This window comes from Sinocyclocheilus grahami, unplaced genomic scaffold, assembly GCF_001515645.1.
Source record: "Sinocyclocheilus grahami isolate Dianchi unplaced genomic scaffold, SAMN03320097.WGS_v1.1 scaffold3.1, whole genome shotgun sequence".
Lineage (NCBI taxonomy): Eukaryota > Metazoa > Chordata > Actinopteri > Cypriniformes > Cyprinidae > Sinocyclocheilus > Sinocyclocheilus grahami.
In genome coordinates, this window is record NW_015505182.1 from 5,054,437 (window position 1) to 5,071,829 (window position 17,393).

The window sequence follows — 17,393 nt, forward strand, 5'->3', positions numbered from 1 at the left end:
CAGATGTAGCTTAGCTTGGTACTCTGTAGAAAACCACCACTTCCAGAGGAGCCAGTCTTTCTAATGCAGGGTGACAGGACCTTGCGTTCTTGTCTTGATTTTCTTGTAAATTGTGGTTGAGTTGCTCCACAGTTGAGATATCACATAGTTGTTGAAAAACTGTACTTTAGGTGTGTGTGTCAATAATAAATAAACAAAAACAATTCATATTAGAATGGTATAGCCTAGGGCCAATGTGTTGAATATGGCCAGATGTTTGTTTATAGGGGAGGAGCAAATATTTAAATACTGAGATGCTTAAATGTTGTCAAAAAGCAGAAACCGCATTCCATCTCTAACCAGTTGACACTATTTTTTGTTGGTTTCTATTTATTTTCTACAGTTTTCATCCTGCTGCTTTCAAGCTGGGTTCCTTTTTTATTTGTTAAAAGCTTTGTTTGTAACATTTGTATTTTTGGCACATAATGTACTGCATGAAACTGTACATTTAACAATTCTGCAGGTAGTTTTAAGTTAAAATGTTTATTTAGTAAAGGCAATCTGTTGAAGTGTTTGTAAACAAATAGAAGGGGAGTATTCATGTGGATTTTGTGGTTTAATCAAAAATTTTGTATGTGCTTTTCTTACTGTAGCCCTTGCACCTCTAACCCATTTCTTCCTCTTGAAAACACCCAAATTAGCTTCCTTACTGTAAAATGCTACATAGGCGTTCAGTTCTCTAACAGTGACAGAAATTAATTGGCTGCAGTGATTTTGATGTGCTAGCTAACAAAGCACATTGCCTGCTCATCAACTCAACTGACCCTTTCTTCATTTTACAGTGACTCAGTTACTCTCTTTGCTCCATACTTACCATTTCTCTTAAAAGTGTGATTGTACAAACCTGAGGCTATAGCTGTGCTCGTTTTGGTCTCCAATAACTATGCGGTTCTTTTTAAGTTTTTGTACCTCACCCTGTGTACTGTTGAAGGGTAATTTAATCTTTTCTTAAATATCCAAATCCAAACTTTTCCAGACCATCAGCTCCCTCTATAAAGCCTAAACACTTTGAAACACACTTATTAGCAGATAGTCAGCTGCATATGTTTTATATTCACACATCTCTGTTGAGGTTTTTAGGCAAGCACTTCAATAGAACATCAGAAATGGCTTTAAAATCTTATCAAAAGCAGTTCCTAAAATAGGAGTTACAAGTCATCCATTAATGCATTTACAGCCTTACCATGCAACTGCCTCCTCATTGTAGACACAACACCGTCCTCTCTTCTGGAGTAAATGTCAGTGGAGTCTTGGGGTCTTAAGCAGTGGTCACAGCAAGTGTTTCTCATCGCTGAGGCTAGAGAAATGAAAAGCTCAGCGGTTGCCAGATTGGCAGGCTTTATTAGTCCAGTCTTGGGTCTTTTTCTGTGGGCTTGGTGGGAGAAACGGTGGCATTCTGTTCGCCTCTTAATTCTCTTGACCAGCAGGACGTTGAGAGGTCACTGCTGGACATCACCAAGCAATCAAAACCGCATTTACTTGTCTAAACCCTGAAACACATCAACACCGGAGGGTGTCCCTAAAACTAATTTGCTTCGGGATGGAAAGGGTAAGCTCAGGCGACTGGCGATGTGAAGTGACCAGTGAAGAACATTCTAGAGTTCAGCAGGGCTTTTCGGCTGTGTTATTGAGACTTTGTGAGCTGATCCGTCTCTGACTTCTTGTCTGAAACTTAGTAGACGTGTTGTTTGTTTGCCCACTGGATGTGGACATTTGTGTCCTTCTGCTGGCATCTTTACTTTCAGTCTCTGAGCATGTGTTTTCTGGGTGTGCATTGTTGTAATAAATAATATTTGCCAGCTGCCACCCACCACAATTTAATAAGGTTTTTAATAAAACAAATAATCCTTTGTGTTATTATATTGATCGATATGTGCACACTCTTTTCAACTGTGTTTAGATATTCATCTCAAAATGTATATTAATTTTTAATACTGTACATGGTATATCTTAATTTTTACATTTTATTTTTATAATTGACAAATGATCAAATGGTTTAATCAGTAGAAACGCCTTTTATCCTTATTCATAGCTTTAGAGCTGATGCGGCCATTTGTAACTTAAATGTGCGAGGCTTCTGGTGTCATTCGCGTGCTGTTATTTTAGCTATACAAGAATAGTCAGTTATCCTGCTTGATATTGCATATTATTTTAATTCATTCTCATAATCATAAACTCACTGGTTTGTAGTGCACATAGTTTTACTCACTGTTTACTGTGCTTTATTCTTCTAGTTATTTACCTATAGCAGTTAATGAATCAGAAGTCATGCAAATTCCAAGATAATCGACTACTTATACATTGCAAAAGGAGGATACAAAATACTTTATATAAGTTTTATAATTAGATTATGGAAGATTGGCTAACACTTTTGATTGTTTTGAGTCGCTCATAAAACACACTTTTTTTTCTTCTTCTTATTTTTCTCGCTATAGTCTCTCTTGACGAGACTCTTGTAGTTTAGCCTGAACTGTGTTCAAGTTTTTATTTAATTAAATTAAATGGGCAGGCCTACATATTAATTAATTTGAAATATTTGATTTGAATTACGTTCAATTCTTTTCAACAAATTTATTATTTAGATTTTTTTTGTCAACAGTGGCTTTATTTATTCATATGTGCTGTTTGTATGCCAGAAATCACATCCTGGTGAGAAGTGAATAATACCATGCATTTTACAATCCAAAAAGCCTACTCTTTTTTTTTTTTTTTTTTTTTTTTTTTTTTTTCCCTCAAAAGGTCGAAATATGAACTTGAATTTTTTTTTTTTTTTTTTTTTCCAAGTTTCCAAGATATAGTTTTAGTGTAGTTCATGTCTTGGGCTGTTCCTGTTGTGGTGGGCAACGTGACGCATCAATGCATTTTGAGTCATCAACACCTTGTTACCAGCAAATGTCTGTGTTATTGTAATATCCTAAAAGCTGGGTCAAATTCATATTACGGTGGCCTGTGTCTTTTCTCAGGCTTAGAGTGCACCTTCACCTTCTTGAGTCTTTCAAGTGTATGTCTGTGCTGAAACACCTTTCCTTGTCCCCAGGATAGTCCATTTTATAATGTCTTTATGCAGCTTATCATATGTTACTGCGCTAATTATCTCTTGCCATTGACCTGACTTTGAAAGGGTTGCAAGTGGGACACGCGCAGCACTCGTAGGAGCCTAAGGAGAGGTTGAAGGGGAGCTATCCACTCCAAAAGTCTTTCTGCTCTAAGTTAATTCCCGTCCTTGACTGACTCTTACTTATGAACTCCTGGTTTATCGTATAAGGTGTTCGGGACATCTTTCCTTTTTGTGTTTAACAGAGAAATTGTCATTTTTATCAGGGAGAGGCTGATGGTTAATGTCAGCCCTATTACAGATCCTCTGCCAATAACCCGCAAATTCCACTTCCCCATTTGTCGACGGTTGACCCCAGCAGATTGCAGACAGGAATTAGGCGCTATCTGCTGTGAGCCTGCCGTAAAAGTGATGGCGAGATTTTGCTATAATCTCTTAATTCCCTCAGATAGACACGTCTGTGCCGCGGCTGAATGTGACACAAGATTCATATTCTATGTTTTATCTCTTTTATTTATGGCTGTATTAAAGCACTTGACATTTACACACCTTTTAAGTGTAGCTCACACCTGGCCTCTTAAGTTATGGCTTAATCTAAATTTCTTGAAGTTCACAGAGCTTGCACAGAGCTTTTCTTAGAAAGGAGAGGAACCTGAGAGGGTGTATTGAATTAAACCGATAGGATTCTATGTTTTGGATTAAATCACAGGCATAAGAACATTTGTAAGAGATTCGTGCCCTGTTAATTTTCCCCTTGTGTGTTATAAAAAGTACTTTGAGAGCCTCAATTACTCAACCTGAAACAGATCAAATGGATACTACTAATGGTAAAAGTTAAAGAACATCTAATGTTTTTACAGTTATACACATTTTCATTTAATACTGTAATATTCTAGGCTACTGGAAAACTTTGAAGGATTAAATCTAAGGTTGAAAGGTTATGAAAGTTGTGTGAGCTCATTTTAGATTAGCACTGATTAAAAGGCAGATTATTTGTGCAGCAACTTTCGTTTGTTTTGGTTTATAATGAATCAGGAAAAAGTGTGAAGTTGAGCTAAGCATTTATTTCTATTGATGTTTTTGATCTAATTTTTAATAATACGTTAGACTGGTCTCACTAAGGGAGTTTTCATTGTTTAAAAACTCAAAAACATCAGCACACCTGTTTTAATGCTGCTATTAATGTGTTAATGAGAACTCTGCATATTATGCAGCCTTCTTTTCTTTCTCCCCTATTCCCTCTTTAAGGTCTCTTCGTAGTTATTTTAATACTTCAATAAGGACTGTTGAACTGTCTGTGAACAACAGGAAAAAAGATAAAGCTATACATTAATAATTATGTCTCTAGTTTTTAATCTCGAAAGGCTGCACCTGATTGATTTACAAATGAGTGTTTTTCAGTTTCTTTAGTAATTAATGCAAACCCCTAAACCAAGTCAATTCATTTCAGTGGTGAAGGTGCCGATTTCAGCTTTGAACACTTCCAGCTATTTTGGTTCTGAAAGACAGCTAAACCAGTTTTTGGTTGTGCACCTGTTTACCACATCATGCTGCTGAAAAATCATTTCCGTTCTTACTGACTAATTGCGCATCTTGTGGTTGTCTGCCTTTTTTAGGAATAATTTCCAAAGAAAAGTATTATAATAGCTCAAATGTTCCTTTATGGAAAATGGATGCTTTACTGTGATAACGTACTCCCCATGGCGTTCAGGAGATAATTGCCAGATAAATGTGAATTCTATTGTCGACTAAAGCTCTTTTGAAAATTGCAGGTGCTCAATGAAATAAGACAGACATGATATTAAATCAGATCAGACCCTTTCCCCCATTTTCACCTTAACTCTTCTGAAATGTAGTGTGCTGCTCTTCAACTCCAACCGAAGATAATTTATTATTTTTTTGTTCAGTTGTTCAATTTGCAGTTGTATCTTTGGCTTTCTTCCTCTTCGTCCCCTGACGCTCTAACTCCCATAAGCACAGTTCTGTAATTCCCTCCAAGGTTTCACAAGGCCATGATAGCCTTTCCACAATCTACTCTCAATTGAGTTTTTGTCATTGCTGAAAGGCTGTGTTTGCAAACCAATTACTTTAATGGAGAAAGAAAGAACACCTTTTTGATTTGCATTTCAGTGCATGTGATAAATTCTTTATCTCATAATTACACTGTAGGTTTGGTAATGGAGTGTATTTTAATGAACCAGACTTTTGCATGACAATGAGCTGTGATGGTGACAATGGAGGTATGACTGTCAAATAGAGAAAGAGGGCATAAGCAATTAAAGGCGCAATCATGAGGCCCATTTTAACTGACCAAACTTATCATGATCATACTGATCATATTTTTTATTAATTATTTGTATTGTGTCAGCGCTCAACACTAAGGTTTTTTTCTACTGGCCCAGTCGGGCCAGCGGTTCAGATTTGTACTTGAGGCGCGTGCAGATATTAAGCTCTCTCTGAAGTATTGTGTTTAAATGGACAAATTCACACAAAAATTGTCAAAATGCCCGTCTTGGTAAGTATCCTATAGCAGACATAGCCGGCTGAACGTACTGGATCAGTGCATTCTTTTAAAGTGACAGCACTTTCTTAATATTAATCAAACAACAACAACAGAGAAATCACTCACTGCTCTTGATTGCATAGCTTTTGTAAATTGAATAAAGATTAATCTTTAATTTATACAGTCAAATGTGCAATGCTGTTTTACATTTCATTACTTTATTCAATTTCTGTACCTGAAAACTAATGTTAGACCTACCTAAAAAAAAAACATGTGCAATGTTTGATTTATATTAGACTGTAATTTCAAAATCTGAAGCAAAAACAGAATAGTCTGACTTTTAGGGATGCACCAAAATGAAAATTCTGGGCCGAAACCGAAAAGTCTGGATGCACTTGGCTGAAAACCGAAACCGAAAATGCTTTAATGATTATTTAATATTTTATTAAATAATACAAAGTAATTTTGTAAGACTTTTTAATTTATCTAAATTTTTAATGATTTTTTTTAATGAAAAAAACATACTTTTACTGAAAGTAACGCAATAAAATTGGACAGAATTTATATTAATATTAGTAACACATTACAATAAGGTTCATTAATTAACATTAGTTAACTACTTTAGTTAACATAAACGAATAAACAATACTACTTCAGCATTTCAGCATATTAATCTTAATGTTAATTTCAACATTTACTATTAAAATCAAGAGTTGTGCTTGTTAACAGTTAATGCACTCTGAATTAACATGAACTAACAGTGAACAACTGTATTCTCATTAACTAACATTAGGAAAGATGAATAAATACTTTAATAAATGTATTGTTCATGTTAGTTAATAGGCTAAATTAACTATCACTAACTAATGGAACCTTATTGTAAAGTGTTAACTTTATGCTTTTAATTTTCGGAGTGAGTATAAAGAGGCAGAATTATCTCGGTGTGTTTCAGAGATGCTCCCTATTCTTGCTTGCGCACTATAATGAGAGGTAATAGGTTGAAAAAAAAATGTGTGTGATGAGAGGTACATGTGATTCTGGCACTGGGGCGTGATACAATGCCCACACTTTTCCTCTCTCAGTCCTGGTGAGGTGGCCTACAGATTTACTGAGGTAGAGGGCTCTTGCCAGCACAGTGGTGGAAGATGAGCTAGGGCTTTCCGTATACATGTCTGAGAAGATCTCAGCCTGTCAGACTTTTGAGAAGTGTGCATCTCTGTATGTACTGGCAAACTGTCAGACTTTTTTGAGGGGTGGGAGAGTGTTTTTTGTTTGTTAGTTTTGATGCCTCTGTATGGATGTACTGCGGACTCTGAGAAGCATCAAGACTGACTTTCCTACGCTCACTTTCTAAATTGGATTTTGAAGGATGTAGGCGTCTATTGGAAAGTGGTGCGTTCGTCTGGTGTGCTTGTTTTGGATATTCAAATGCATGTACTGCTTTTTTGAGAGCTGTGTAATTATCAGCATCTGTATAAGACAGAATCCACATCCATTTTTAGTAACGGAAATAATATTCTTGTAGAAATGGGTGTGTGCTATATTTTGCCCTCACTTTCAGGTTGTCAGTTCGGTGGTGGGGCTGGGTGTCGTGTTTGCAACCCTCCATCGATCAAACCTTTTTTCCAATGGCGCCTCAACCGTTTCCAGGTTCTAGGCGCTGCTGAAACCACAATTAAAATGATTGATTGTTAAACAGATCGATTATTAGCAAAGTAAAACAAATGCCTGCCTGTCAACGATTGTACACAGCAAACAAAGAATGCTAAACGCCTCCTAATTGCTCTCGACTGTAGACTGTTATCTGTTTACAATAAAGGCTATAAAACATCACGCTGGTCTCAGCATCACGTCGGTAAATAGATGCTGCTGAAACTGCTCCCTTTTGTTAAAGCACCCTAAAATGAAAATTGCTATGGTTTATTCACACTCATGGCATTTCAAATTAGTTTGACTGACTGACTTCTGAGAATGACAAAAAGAGAGATTTTGAAGATTTGTACTGGGCACTCTTTTCCATGTAATTACAATAAATGTGAACTGAGGCACTGTAAAGTATATTTCCAAGTATATGACTTTCCTAGTGGTCTGAAATTATGTTAAGAGTATTCTATGTATAACATATCAATTTTAGGCAAGTTTAGAGTTTAAGTGAGTATTTTTTACTTTTGATAGAATTAGATCTTTGTGATTAGACCCATGAATTATTATTATTTGTTTAAATTCTGCTCTTTTCTGTGATATTGTTTGTTGTAAGGAATTGCTTTTTGATTGATTGATCTGGCTTTGTTTGAATGACCACTGAGGGGTAGTACAGCTTATCATTTAGATCATAATTTATTTGCAAAACCTCTGAATGGAAACCTTAACAGGTGAATATTATTTTCTGAAAATTTTCAGACAACAGTCTTAAGTGGATGTTTAGGTACAGATTTATTTGAAAATTAGTCAGGCTAAATGGGCACTTGATTGACAGAAATCAACTTGACCCCTCTTGTGATGATCTTAGAAAGCTGTTTCCATGACAGCCAATTACTTATCTTAGATTGGGGCTGCATTAAAGCCCTGAGAGCTGAAAATGACAGCGCTCAGACCTCTTCCTATATTGCATACTTTCTCAATCATTTTCCTTGAGAATTTTCAGACTCAAGTACTCTTAAATCCACATTTAAACCAATCTGTGGACTATTTGTTCATTAGGTGAATGTGTCTGATGTTAGTTATAACTTCTTGCTACAGTTGCTATATCAAACTCATCAACAGTGTTTCCCTCTGCCTTTTTTTGTAAGCCCTAGATGGCACTGGAGAGCTGCAAAACAAGCCCAGCGTGAATGTGTGCGTTTTCTGTGTGTGTATTTGCAGTTCGTTCAGTCAGAAAACGGATGCACAGTCTCCACCTTGCACTTTACAGGCTTTCTGCTGCTGTCACTGTTTAACTCTGGTTTACCAACTTTGGATGGAGTCGAGCTTCTCTTCCCATAGTGTGAGTCAGGGCTGATGCGAGGCCCCCCCACACCCAACAGTTCTCAGGCCATGTCATGTTTCTCCATGCATCTCCCTTCACATTCTGCATGCCGTGTCAGCTGTCTGTGAGTGGAGGAAAATCATGTTTTGGATGAGAATCTAGTAGATGTTAGAGTTTTCATGCTTTGCTTTTTTGTTGAATCTGCAGACTCATTTTCTACATTGATTGGGGGGCAACTGTCATATGTGGCCATTTGTGTGGCCTGTACATTTCATATATAGCTAGACAAGTGAAGTAAACTGCTGTAGTCTTTGTGTTTTGAAAAATTGTCTTTTGATAGAGTTGCTTGAGGACATAATAGGAGACGAGTTTTATGGGCTGTATCTTGTCAAAACGTCTCTGTTTTTGGCACCACGCAATTGCAGACTTTGACTGAAGTCTCCACTGGGCTCAGACTCTTTCTCATAATAAAACATGCTCCCTCTGGTCCGTCACCTCAGCTAGATGACAGCGCCGTATTGTTTTTAAGTCAAAGGAGCTGATGCGCAATTATATTTAATGTTCTCTTTGAAACTTGAAAGGTTGAAGTTAAAGTGATTCTTTCATTTCATGTAGTGTATTTAGTTTCTATGTGTTTTTTGTTGTTTTCATTGCCTTGATCTGTTTATTTTGGCAATGACATTAGAATTGCCATCAGTTTATCTTATGAAAAGCAAAGGACTCTCAAATGTTGTTACAGATACTCATCTGTGTTCTTGTTTGGTGTCTCTTTTCTTTCTTTCTTCCGCCCGTGCAGATGAAGGTCAGTACTGATACTATTTTGGAATGGAAATTCAGAGACTAATGGGAGTGTTGTTCCGTTCACGAAGAGACAGCGTGTCTAATTGAATATAGATCACAGAATAATTCTCTGATTTGACATGATAAAAGCTACTCTGACTCTGTTGGGGCAGCCATAAGTACCTTTTCAAGATGCTGATTTAATACGCACGTTTAGGACTTTAGAAAGTGGGATGAAGAGAGAAGGAAAGAAACAAGAAGGGAGGAAAAAAGTCCTCTCTTGAGCCCAAATAGTCAGGCCCCAGAGCTCTTAATTATATCAGAGCGCTGAAAGGAGAGCTGAGCCAGTGCTGCCGTGCTCATTTGCATTATGCATTAAGGTTAGCCTTTGTGTTGATGAAGAGGGCTGTATCGGTGCTCCTCTCCTTCCGCTCTTTCGCTTAGTGCCATCTCTGAAGGCACTAAATGGAGAAGTTCCTGCATGGTTTGTATCACAATGTCAGATGCTGTTTAGATGGTACGGACCTCCCACTCACAGCAGGAAATATGATGAATCATTAGGATGGAGGGAAGGAGGAAAAATGAATGGAACCGGGGAACAGACAATGGGTCAGAGTACATTGTGTCTTAGTTCAACAGCACGCTGAAATCCTTAGTCATTAAAGGCCATATGTGCACATTCTTTTCCAAACTTTTAGATCTTGTTTTCTCTCCAACCAAAGTGGCCCTCTGCGTTTGATATCAGGATGTGGACATCCATTCCCTCTGTGGAGTCTGTAATTGGGAGTCACTGTTGAAGTGCTCCCCAGTGGCTAGTCCACTAGCAGGCCATCTGATGCCCAGGGCAAACATTTTCCTTAGCAGTTCATCTGGGAGACTAATACCGTGCAGAATAACCCAAGGAAGTTGAAGTTTATTTTGAAAGAGACACATATTAAACTCCACAGATGAAAGGTGGGGGGGGATATATGTTTTTCTGAGTTTGTGCTGAGGTGCGATTTAAAGAGAGAAAACCGCATTATATGCTAGTACCTTCTAGAAACGCCTGGGGCAAAGCACTTTATTTTAAAATTGGAGAATCCTGTGTACTGCCAGGGTTTGCAGCCAGTTTGCCAAATGGAATCGTAAAGTCAATTTGAAATTAGTCCAAAATAAATGTCATCAAAATCCAGATTGCAGCTCTAAAACCCTTAAAGGTCTCAATGATGTGCAATCCCATCGAGTCAGTAAACTACTTTGACATTTTTCATTGTGATGATTTGTAATTGCATGGTAGTAGAGAGAAATGGAGCATCTACACCTTTAGATAAAATGTAGCCTAGACTTCTTAGTTACCCCCAAATGAAAATTCTGTCGTCATTTACTCAACCTCGTGTTGTATTTGCTTGTTGCATTTTTTTCTTCTGTAGAGCACATGAAAAGAAAATGTACTTTTGTCAGTGAAGTACAAGTCAATAGGTATGATATAGTTTTGGATTTAATTTGATAGCTTTTGTTTTTTTGCCGCTAATGCTTTCAGCGTTAGACTGCGTTAAGGCCAAAGTCTGTGCTCCTCTGGTGTAAGATTAGTACATAGTCATTAAAGGGCTTTGCTGGACCGCTTTCAGTGAGTGCGCGTGTGTGCATTATGCATCTCAGGGTTCAATGGGTAATGATGATTTGGCTCATTATGAATCATAATGTGAACCAGGGGAAAAACTTGCCCAGAAACGACATGTAGGAGAAGACCTGGGCAGACGGCCATGTTTCCCAGGGACTGACCGCCTTGGCACGTGCATGCCACACACATACGCTAGATTTTGTTTTATTTTCTGCTCTTAGGAGTATAGAGAGATACTGAACTATTTAATTTTTGTAATTTATGGGCAATCTTGTCACTTACAGACACTATTTATCTTTTTTTTGGGACATTCAGTTAAAGAATATGGCAGTAAGGAAGGTGGGGGCATGTCCCAGATATTTGCGCCACAAAAAGCTCAACACCTGATACATTAAATGAGCTCCCATAGGACTCAAGCAGTGGAATCAGATGTGCAGCACGCAGCAAGAACTCATGCACACACTGACGTCCTTGAGGACTAGCCCTTTCCTCCACATTCTGGGGAACTGTACGTTCTCTTGTGGAAAAACTCACATTTCTCACATGTTGGGATAGCTAGTAGACGTACAGCACAGGGGTCAGAGTTGTGTTTTTTTTGACTGGGAAAAAAAAAATCTCCTTAAGTTACAATTCTTGGTAGATGAAACAAAAGTTGTGATAATCTTTTGTGATAGTCATAACCTTTTTTTTTTATTATGTCTTTTTTGGAAATAAATGCAGTAAAGTGGTTTTATTTTAACATATAGCTATTTATTATTTTTTGTCCACCAAATCATTTTATTTTAAAATATATATGCTATGTGTGCATTGCTAAATTCATGCGGTGTAAAAAATATTTTTAAAAACTTGTCTGCAAGTGTTGATTAAGATGTGTAAACTTAAGTGTATACAATGCATATGCAAAATATCTCTTTAATTATTTGATTTTTTTATAATAATATTTTGTTAATTGTTTTTCAATAATATATGAAATCGACATAACTACAGAGAATTTTAAATTTTTTTTAGAAGTTGGCAATATTTATTTATTTATTTTAAGATTTCAAATTTTTATCATCATCATAATATCTCTGCATCAATGGCAGATAAGACACCATAATTTCAGAGACTTTTCTTGGCTCTGAAGCTCCAACATGTTGTGACATTCGGCCATAACACAATTATCACAACCACAGGAAGCTGAACAGGTTGATGGGACATTTTGATGATGGTTTTTTTCTGCCCTCGGTTGCTCTCGACCCTGATTGGATGGGAGAGGCTCTGGCATTTTAGAGGCATGTGTGACCTGTCCTTTAAATGGATGATCAATTCCCTAAGCATGTCTGACATTTGCTTATGCGCTGCTGTTTTCTGCTTGCATGTAATTATGGACAATATTGCAGAGGACAGAGCAGACAGGAAAAGCAGGGGATGGGCTGAGCTTGCCAAAATCATTATTAGAACAAACAAATCATCTAACAAAGTTTTCAAGTTCAGTCTGTTGATGCTCAAAAGGCTTTAATATAAACTTTAATATCTTCTATTTAACTGTTCTGGATAATGATATCTCATGCAAGCCAAGCCAGTGCATACAGAGATAGAGAATAGACCCAGGGTTTTCAACCTTATTACTTCTATTTTTTTTTCTTTCGTTTGTTCATTCTTTCGTTCTTTCAGTCATTTGTTTGTTGGGTTGCTTGTTCATTCTTTCTTTCGCTCTTACTTTAGATCTTTCGTGCTTTCTGTAATTCTCTAATTTTTTTCTAATTTTCTTTCATTCCTTGTTTGTTCTTTTGATACGTCTGTTATGTTATTTATGCATTCATTTATTTTAAATATTCCTGTAATAATTTTTCTTAACTGTTTATTCATCTTGAATATTTATTTTATTTATTTGAAAAACCGTAGGTTCCTGGGTTGAATGTGTGTCTAGGTGGGGTGCGTCCCTAGTTCAGTAATGGTTGAAAAACACCAGTCTAGACCACTAAACTTTATTGAGAGTATGGTAGCGCAAGCTTAATAGTTACAGATCCTAGTTTGTTAGCGCACAAGTTGCTGGTTTGAACCCACTGGAGACCATGAAGTTGCTGATGTTACGTCGATTACTATTTTGCCCTTGAGCATGGCGCTTAAGCCTGGATGTTTCTGTGGGACTGGCTCGTCAATTAGTGTACTGTAAATCACTTTGTATGAAACTGTCCGCTAAATGACACCACTAACTAATGAGAATCAGGTTCAAGGCGAACGATAGCTACAATTACCTAAGGAAACTTAGCTTCATGGTTTATTAATGTCATAACCTGCACAGAGTTGATCTAATTGGCCTGTTGTCAGGCTAGGAGGGCTCAACACTAAGCAGACAGGTCGATCCGTGACCCAGGGCATGCTCCAGGATGTTTACCTCCGCTGCTGTGATTCCTGACGGAAGACGCCACCAGGTGATTGGAGCTTCTGCTGTGAGATCATGACTTGGCTGCTTAATGTGAGATTCTTGTTGTTTGATGTTGCCGCTGCCAGCTATATTCACGTAAAGATTTGTTTGGATAATGCGGGTTTCAAAGAGCAGGCTTGATACTGAGCGAGCATCCCCCTTATCCAAGACTTTTTATCTTTTTTCTCGTCTACTGGATTTTTAGTGTTATTTTTTATTAACGTGTAATGGGATAAACTACTTGGAACACAAACCAAAATCCTGGTTTTAAAGGAAACACTCATTATGAAGTAGCCCAAACATGGTTCTGTAGCGATAAACGAAAACTTGAAAAATAAGGATTTTCTTCCTTTGGCTCTCATTATTTTTTTAAACAGCATCTAAACAGCCAGACTCTCTTTGGAAACCCCAAATATATTGGTGTGTGGGGTTGATATTTTGCCTCGGATTTGCTGAAGATTCAGCTATTGAATGGAAGGGATGCAAAAAAGCCAATGTTTGCTTCCCTCAAGTCACAAAAAGCAGTCACCATGGTGATAAAGGGAGAACTATAAAGGAAGGACAGAATAGTAAAAAAAGAGAACAAGAGATGGGCGGAGAGACTTTCAGTGGAAGCAGCTGTATCTCTTGTATGTGATGATTAAGACCTCCATCTCCTGCGGTGGGGACAGTCAGGGCAGCAGCCCACAGGCCCAGTGCACCATGGTTAGGATAAGAAGGGCCGATCCTGTGGTGTAATGACCTGCTGCTGCTGACCATGTCGGTCTCCTGCTGGTCATGTTTGTGTCCTGGCTGCAAGAATCAACAATTCCTGGTAAGAAAATAAAAATGAATATGTAGGGAACAGAGTGTAGAAGATATTGAGCATAAGAAAAACTGAATCATTTACTCAGAAAGATAGAAAGACTGCTAACGGATGTATGTAATGGCAGCTGAATGCACATAGATCACTTGGTTGTTTGATCTGAGTGAGTTGTCTGAAGTTGGACAGAATCAGAGTGCTGCAGGTCTCGATGAAAAACACAAAAAACATTTTGCTCTACCCTTCCTCTCTTTTTGAGTTCCTCTCATCCTCTCTGTGTGTATGTCCTGTTGGTTGCACATTCAAAGCGGCCAACACTTTCCCTTAGGTCTTAAATGTATTTTGATCCCCCCTGTGTGGAAAACACCACAGCAACTGCAGTTTGTACATGGGAAATACAAACACACATGACCTCATAAACCACACTGCCCAACACACACTAGAGGTGGAAAGTTAACTCTGTATTGTGAATTGTGAGGAGTATGAATGCATTGTGTTGCCACCATCAGAGGTACAGTAATTACAGAACTTTGCTTGTATGGCTAAATGGCAGGTACAGAAATGTACAATGACTTGACTTAAAGAAAAATGCAAATGTAAATCTTGACTGTACTTGATATACTGCAACATCAGTCACAGCTTATCTTGTGACAAAAAAAATGTGTGGAAGCAGGCAAAAGCAATTTTTACCCTCCGCATCTTCAGAGAGAGGAAGTCAGAAAGATAAATCGCACATAATCAATTTCCTCATTAACACGCCGTGCCTTTGAGAACCTCAAACAATGAGAAATGGGAAGGGCGTAAATGTTTTCTTATCATGATTTGTGTCATATCTGGGGGGAAAAAAACATGCACACACTCTCATCATAAACAGCCTACTGGCTTAAAAATAGAAGAAACAAATATCAGCCTCTGATAGATATGTATGTCTAAGGATATTAAATGTCTTTGGGAGGTATGGAGGTTTCCTGATTCTTGTTCTTGTTTTTTTTCCCCTTGTTTTCTTTTGTACTACTTCTTCTTCTGTCATTATGTTCTACTAGCATTAGGCTGGAAGAAGTAGAATGAATCAAACATTAGAATAAAGATGCTGACTAACTTTGTTTTGCAATGTTCAATATTTATTTGCATTTATTTTGTTTTTGTCTTATTTATTGTTTTAGTATGAGTTTTGCCAACTAATTTCTAGTAATTGCGTTTTTGTTAAGTCAGTAATCAAACAGGCAGGAATCTTTGTGGAGTTTGTTTGTCAATTCTAGGAGCTCTTAATTTCAAATTTGGCAAGCGGCAGACACTCATTTTGGCATGTTTCTTTGCAGGCTTCTCCAAAAGTAAAAGCCTTTCAGACTAATAAAAGAAGTTTGAAGATGATGATCAATATTCAATAGTTTGAAAATGAGGGTAATCATTATTTGTAAGTCACAAAAATCTTTTCTTTTCAAAGCATAATAATTAGTAAGGCATTTGTTGTTCATTCATTGTGAATTTTTACACATGACATATTCTCAAACAGCACATATTCTCTTTCAAGGCAAGTCATAGGCATATTCTCTTTAAAGGCAAGTCCGCTCTGCAGCCATCTTGGTATCGTCCCTTGGCAGCTTTTTCCAAGCATGCAATTAAAGCACCGATCTGCTTGAATGGGTGAAAAATTAAAAAGGGTTTGCCAATGTTAGTGACCATCTAATATTTTGTTCTCTCTGTTTTTCTCTGACAGGGTAGTTTGAGGAGCAGCAGTCAGATCTCTCCTCAGGAGTTTCTGAGTGAGCTGAAAGGAGGTGCCACCGATGAGAGACTGTTTGCTTGTTTAGACTCCCTCAGAGTGTCACTCACCAGCAACCCAGTCAGGTACTCACTCAAAGAAACCTAAATGGTTTACAACATTAAATTTCAAATATAAGATTAGTCATGCTTTTTGGCTTCAAAGTTTTCCTGTTTCTCTCTAACTTATGTAATTTAGCAGGATATTTTTGCTGTTTTTTCTTCTCTAGAAACCTGCTCCGCTTACACAAACACGCTTTTACTCTGGAAGGCATCCGCAAACTCTTACGCACATCTAAAACTTGACAAACCAGCTTGATATTGCGACTCGCTGTGAATACTCAAACATACACTGAACTATCCAGCCTAGCCACCTACCACATCTGACCTCCGACACTTGCCCATCGGTGTGTAACTCAGCGGCATGCCCCGTGATTTCAGACTAGAGCAGCATTACACACTGGCATTCATTAATATGTATTACCGATTGCCACGTCGCCCCAGGTTTTCCCTCCTACCTCTTAATTGTTTGATGCCGTTTGCGACGAGCTCCCCTGCTGTTCGCCCGCATTTGTACCACAAACATGACAGAGAGGCCTCTCCAGGAGGGTGAAGATGATAAACAATTTTTGAATAGTTTTTTTTGTTTTGAATAGGCTTTGCTTTTTTCCTTTTTTGTGACCATTAAAATGACTATTTTAACAGCATAGTTATAAGTGCAGTTCACCGAGAGACGCATGCTGCGGGGCAATGGTTGGAAGTGTACAATGACAGGAGAAAAAGGTTAATATGAGAGAAAATGCATATTTCATTCTCATGGTAGTGTGACTGTTGATGTCATTCTGTTGTCCTTGGATACATTTTTTATCTTGTTTTATTGTCGCCTTTATAGTTTTTGCAGACTGAGCTTTTTATTGATCTTTCAAAAAAATTTAGGAATATATTGAAGCCTGCACATTTCAAGTGACTAAAAGTTTTTTTTAAAGGCAGTGCTAGGGGCGCCAGAATCATTTGCTTTGTAATCCGAGCACAGACATATAACAAGACATTGTTTAATTTGTTGGATAACGTGACCTTAGAAGCATCATGAGTGCGTTGCTTTAGGACACTCATTTTGTCCAGTGTCCTTTTCATCTGCAACATTTTCCTCATTCCAATCACAAAAAATCCAATAGATAAGTGGGTTAGAGAGCCGAGTGTGTGCGTGCAGATAAAGTTATTACAGGTGGTTAAATTTAATTTGACAGACCACACTAAGCAGTGTGTCTAATTTCAAAGTCTGTGGATGGAAAATAAACCTCATCTGTGATGATGGAGGAGAGAAAGGGAAAGTTGAGAGCACGTTCGAGCAGGAGAGTCGGTGTTAAACTGTTTTCATCAGCGCTGCATTCTTTATTGGCATAATTCATGAAATGTCATGATTTCTATTAGCACCCAAACGTCGTTCTGGCACATGCAGCTGTTCGTTATGGCTGTGA

General features: G+C 37.7%; 1 protein-coding gene across 1 annotated transcript in view; it reads left to right on the forward strand.

Moving 5' to 3' along the window:
- Window positions 1–17,393, forward strand: part of LOC107581615 (protein diaphanous homolog 3-like) — a 344,565-nt gene that overhangs the window by 94,962 nt on the left and 232,210 nt on the right. The window contains exon 4 of the mRNA XM_016267247.1: window positions 15,872–16,002. Within this exon, the coding sequence (XP_016122733.1) occupies window positions 15,872–16,002 (131 nt within the window). The remainder of the gene's footprint in view (window positions 1–15,871; window positions 16,003–17,393) is intronic.